The following is a 6000-nucleotide window of genomic DNA, read 5'->3' on the forward strand; positions in this document are numbered from 1 at the left end:
ATGTAGAGCTCAATAAAAATCAATTAAAAAATGGAATTTGGGAAAAAATAAAACCACGTAAAGATGGAAAACACACAGAATTTTTAAGTGGCATTTGCTTATGTGTGTTTGCCTGTACCTGTGCCACAGCATGTGGTGGAGGTCAGAGGCTAACTTCTGGGAAGTCGATTGTCTCTACTGGGTGGGTGCTGGGGATCAGACTCAGGTTGTTGGGCATGGTAGCAAGTACCTTTACCCACTGAGCCCTCTCACTGCCAGGAAGGGAACTCTTGCTGTCCTCTCGGGCAGCTGTTAGAACAGGCATAGAGTCTGACCATTGCCATGCCTTGAAACTTTAAGTCTAAACAATGAACACAGGAAGCATTAAAACTTAGGCAGGACTTTAGAAATTTCCTGGGTGAGCTTCTGTAGTTAAGGGGAATAAAGGCAAAGAAATTAAGAGATTTGACCCTGGAATTACATGGATGTGTCATGTCACGGTCAGATTGGAGGTCTCTGTATATCCTTTGTAATGTGGATGTGTACATGTGAGCGAACACATTGCTCCTTGAAGAAGTCACTGAGTGTGACTCTGTTTTTAAAGTCTTGTTTCCATTATCAGCCTCTTTGCTATATGCTCCTTTTAAATTGAATGTTAGTTTATTCTCTTTGAGTTGGATTATTTAATTAGAATGGGGATGGGGGGTTGTTAGTATATGTAATTTAAGGGGACAGGATTTGAGACGGGAATGGCCTTGATCCTGGAGCAGTCCTTCTGCCTTGACCTCCAGGTGTAGGGATTACAGGCATGATCTCACCATACCTGGCTTGGACTTCTTTTTTAAGTGAATTTGTTTCCTCAGGATATCTTTGGAACAAAGTGAATTTTAATCAGTAAAGAATGAAGAAGTTTAATCTCACAGACTGCTTTCTTCTGCAGGACACAGAAGAACTAGAAAAAGACAATGGAGAAGAGCTTCCTGTGAATACCTCCAAAGCCCATCCAAAACAGGAGAGAGCGTTTTCCCTGAAGACCGTGAGCACTAGTGATCCAGCTGAAGTACTCGTCAAAAATAGCCAGGTGATTTTTTTAAAGAATAATAAAGTTTTCTTGACTTAATAATTATATAGTAATTAACATTTTATTGAAGTACTATGCGAGTATATGCCATTCTGAGTAGTGTGGTAGAATGTCATGCTATGTAAGGACATCACCTGGGTACTCGTCTATGTTATCAGATTGGTTGTTAAACTACATTGGTGCGTATGTGCAGTAACCCTTTTATTTTACATAATAATAGCTACCAAACACAGAGATTTGTTACTGATCAAAGAGAAGCTATATGTGCTTCTCCTTTAAGTGAAAAGATTTTCAGATCAGTAAAGATTGTGGAGAGGAAGCCTGGCAGTGGTGACCCACACCTTTGATACCAGCCCTCAGGAGGCAGAGGCAGGTGAATCTCTGAGTTTATAGCCAGCGAAGGCTACATTTTTAGACCCCTATCTCAAGAACGGGTGGGGGGACAACCAGGGCATAGGCCTTAATGTACAGTTTCCTGTACCCACTGCCAATCTCAAAACAGTCCCTAATGCTAAAGAGGATTGCTCTACTATGCTTTTTCCTTCTAAACATCTCGGCATGTAAAGGATAGAAGACCAAGAGAAAATGTTTTAACCAACATTTACCCAAAGTACACACCTTAAAATGGCCAGTTCTGTTTCCCAAAATGTAACATTTGTTTAAAAATTTGATAACAATTTTTTGAAGTTTTGTTAATTGTTTTGCTTTCATTTTGTTTTACTTTGTTGTTGTTTGAGATAAGGTTCCATATAGCTGTGGCTGACCTCAAACTCAGCTGTCTAGCCAAAGTGGGCATAAATTCCTGGTCCTCCTGCCTCCACATTCCAAGGGCTGGAATTTTAGGCATGTGCCTGACAATGACATATTTTTTTAATCATGCACTTTTTATGGAAATATTGATGAGTTAGAAGAGACTAGTTTATGAAAGATTTGAGTCAATGACATGAAACAAAAACCTGATTTCTCATTGGGTAACTTGCATGTGGTGGTTTGAACACCCTCCACCCTCACCCCATAGGCTCATAGATTTGAATACTTCATTTTATGAAGTAGTAGAACTCTTTGATAGGATTGGAATGATTGGTAGTTGTGGCCTTGTTGGAGAAGTGTGTCACTAGGGGGTGAGTTTTGAGGTTCAAAAGCCCAAGCCAGATCCAGCCTCTTTCTTGGCCTGTGGAACAGGATGTAGCTCTCAGCTACTACTCCACTGCCGGGCTTGGCACCATGAGGACTAACCCTCTAAACCTGTGAGCAAGCCCCCATTTATATTAATATAACATCAATAAAATAAATGTTTTCTTTTATTAATAGTTGTCTTGGGCTGGGACATGGTCATGCACGCCTTTAATCCTAGCACTTGAGCGGCAGAGACAGGTGGAGTTTGAGGACAGTCAGGGCTCTCAGAGAAATCCTGTTTCTGGGGGGTGTTTTGGTCGAGGTGTCTAAAATATATCCTAGGATGCTGCAGAGTTACCTCCGTGGTTAGGAGCACATGTTGCTCTTGCAGACAAGGATTTGGTTCCCAGTACCTACATGGTGGCTCACAACCATATGTTCCTAGTTGAGTGCCAGGCACGTGATATACATACATACTTGCAGGCAAAACACACATAAAATAAATCTAAATAATTTAAATAAAATAGATGTATTTGAGTTATCTGACTCATTCACACATTCGGAAGTTGTTGCCGCTGTTAGCGATATCCCTGCTTCTTAGAGAGGAAACTAGGACAGCGAGAGGGATGCCCTAAGTTCAAAGCCAGCATAGGCCAGTCTGGGCTAATTCACTGGGCTCAAAAAAAAAAAAAAACTTAAGTAGATAAATAAAAGTAATTCACTATTTTTGTCTTTTTAACAGTTTTGATTAGTTCAGAGTTGGTGGAAATTATTTGAACTTTTCTAAAATGCTATTTACAATGAAACAGAAGCATGAAAAGTTGAAGTAGGATTAGTCTCTTTTATTTGAGATTTATTAGCTATTTTAATTTCTTTTTCATTTTTGTGATTTTTTATTTCTTTAATTTTGAGATAGAATTTCTCTGTTTAGCAGCCTTGGCTGTCCTGGAACTGGTTTTGTAGGCCAGGCTGGTCTCAAACTCACAGAGATCCACCTGCCTCTGCCTCCTGAGTGTTGGGATTAAAGCCGTGCATACCCCACCTCCCATCCCCCCATCCGTAGGTAGGCAAGATAGCAATGCACCAAACTAAATGGAGAGCCCACTGGGGAGTGTATGATCTTACTCATTCTGTCAGGTAGCCCAAATTGGTAGAGGTTATTTTTTTAAAGCATCCCCAAAAAATTAACCTTTGGTAATTTTAACTTGTATATATTTCTCTTACTATATTCATAGATGTTGTAGATGATGTCTTGTTTAGTTGTATCACTAGAGGGCAGACATGAGGTACAGTGCTACCTATAAACTAGAAACCACTTTAATTTTGGTTGCTGCTAGTCTCTGGATATTGCTATAATACTTAATATTATTTGAAATTTATACAAAATTCTGAAATGATTTTATTCCAAAATAGCCTATCAAGACTCTTCCACCTGCTGTCTCTACCGAGCCATCTGTCACCTTATCCAAAGGTGACTCTGACAAGAGCTCTTCCCAAGTGCCATCGATGTTACCAGACACAGACAAACCCAAGTCAAATCCTAAGCAAAACAGTGTGCCTCCCTCGCAGAGTAAGTGCTTTGTTTGTCTTCTTGCATTTTTTCTTACATCATGTAAAGGTTCTGATCTTAGGTTTCTGGTAGGATAGTAGAGCACGCCCGCCTTCTGGAAATGTGTGGTTCTTTGAAACTTCGCAGAATTGAGTTGTGAGGGCCAATGCTAAGATAACACGAGCAGTGAAGATTGGAGATGCTGTCTTGGCTCCTTGCCCTTTTCCTTTGCTCAAGTTCCTGAGGCTGCCTGTTACTCTCTCCTCATCTCCAGCTGCCAAGAACACAATAGTGCCCCATCTCAGAGAGAGGCGGGAGGGAGGGGAAGAAAAAGAAGAAACAGTTATCTGTGGGCTGACATTAGCTGAGTATAAGCAGTTACAGTTAAAACCTTGGCTTGAAAAAGAAGGGTAACAGAGAATGGCAAACTTGAAAACGTCCAAGACTGGAAAACTTAAAACATAAAATTTGAACATTTAAAAGTTTCTTAGTAGTTGTTATTTTTATATTGACCCATACTGGCTATCCTCCTTATATTTTTCTCTCCCCCCCCCCTTCTTCCCTCTTAGCCAAGTCTGAAACTAACTGGGAATCTCCAAAACAAATAAAAAAGAAGAAAAAAGCCAGACGGGAAACGTGAATTTTTTTTCCTGAATTGGACATGTGTTTACAAACACTGTCTTGAAGATTATGCTGTTTATGCAATAATTTGTGAACATGTACAGAGTTTTATATAAATTTAAACCAATTTTTAAAACAAAACTGAATTCAACACCATAAAATGGAATCAAAGGAAAGTTAATTTATGAGATTAAGAGGTGAACAGAATACATACTACAGTGCTGGAAGACACTTGGGAGAATCTTTTCAGTTGAACGAGAATGATCTTAATTGAAGAATATTATCTGGTTTTACAACAGTTCCCTGTTTACAACAGATTGTGCCGTCTCATCTGCAGCTGAGGAATAGTGGATTCTAATTAGGAAGAAGGCCGCCTAAAAACCAGTAGGCAGCTCCTTGGATCTTATGCACGAACTTAGACCATTTGAATCTGTTTTATGCTTAAATCAAAGTGCTTCAATCAAATGCGTAATCTGCCATATCTTTACATATTTGTTGTAGCAATTTGTATGAAAAGAATCACAAGTGCAAATAAAAAGTCATCTATCATTTGTTAACTAAACTGTCTTGGTTTAGTTTACAGTTCTTAAAAAGTTCTTAATTAAAACATTGAAAAATGCAATTGACTTGTATGGCTTAAAAAGTTATTTTTGATAGTCTTACATTACTTGAATTATTCAAAGTAACCGTATATTTTAAATTAAGAAAGGTAAACTATATTATTTGTTCAATATGATTAAGACTAAGACTTACAAATAATGCTCTTGTTTATGATTTGAAAACTTTCAGGCAAAATCCAAACTTAATATTTTCCTTTCCCTAGCAGTTTTTCCAGTGTCGATTCTTAGTTGCTAGTAATTTTTTTTTACTTTGAAAATGAAGTAATTTACAACTTTTGAACATATGATGGAGAATGGAAAAGTAGTCAGACAGCTTTAATTGACATTGTCGAGACCTCCAGTTATCAGGAATACATTTTTTACTGCCTTAACCTGTAGTGCGTAGAATATGCATCAATTTCTTGAAGGGGATTCATGTTTTTCTAAGAATTTTCATGTACCTATTGCAATTGTGGTCAAAAAAGGAACATTTTCTGCTTGAAACTGTTGGTTTAAATGACGTGTGATCTGTCACCGTTTACAGGCACTGTGTGATCTCTAGGAAACTGGCAGGCCCCTCTGTAACTGTTGATAGTGCATGCGTGGCCATGTACACTGTAAATAGCCTTTACCACACGTGTTTGACAAGGACCATACTTAACATCACTTATGAATCGTGATAAAGAAAAAAGCCATGGTTTATTGATGTGAGTGGCTTGTTTTCATGTGGCGCCGGGAAAGAACCTGATTAAAAGCTATAACCAATGGTACTGATCTATCCATCAAAATTGTCTTTCTATTTGACTGTAGTTTAATGGTATTTTCAGCTGGGAAAGCTACCGGACGTAAAATGGTTTAGTTCTGCTGAAGACTGGCCTTATTAACGGACAGCTTTCCTCACAAGCAATTAACAGCTTTTTTTCAGGTGTTAGCATCTGTTTCAGGAACACGGCAGTGTGTTTACATGTCGTCAGAAGTGTTGTTTGAATGGGATTTCTAAATTAATTGACTTGTTTAAATAAATTCAGAAATGGATGGCATTGTTTTTATTTGCT

The 6000-nt window shown here is 38.5% G+C and overlaps 1 protein-coding gene across 3 annotated transcripts in view; it reads left to right on the forward strand.

Annotated features, from left to right (window-relative positions):
* Mtdh (metadherin) overlaps positions 1–5647 on the forward strand; it is a 50639-nt gene extending 44992 nt beyond the window's left edge. For all 3 annotated transcript variants that reach the window (XM_057791670.1, XM_057791668.1, XM_057791669.1), the window contains 3 exons: positions 920–1060; positions 3590–3746; positions 4295–5647. In XM_057791670.1, coding sequence (XP_057647653.1) covers positions 920–1060; positions 3590–3746; positions 4295–4365 — 369 coding nt within the window. In that variant the 3' untranslated portion in view covers positions 4366–5647. The remainder of the gene's footprint in view (positions 1–919; positions 1061–3589; positions 3747–4294) is intronic.
* The last annotated feature ends 353 nt before the right edge of the window (positions 5648–6000 follow it).

This window comes from Chionomys nivalis, chromosome 17 (genome assembly GCF_950005125.1).
Source record: "Chionomys nivalis chromosome 17, mChiNiv1.1, whole genome shotgun sequence".
Taxonomy (NCBI): domain Eukaryota; kingdom Metazoa; phylum Chordata; class Mammalia; order Rodentia; family Cricetidae; genus Chionomys; species Chionomys nivalis.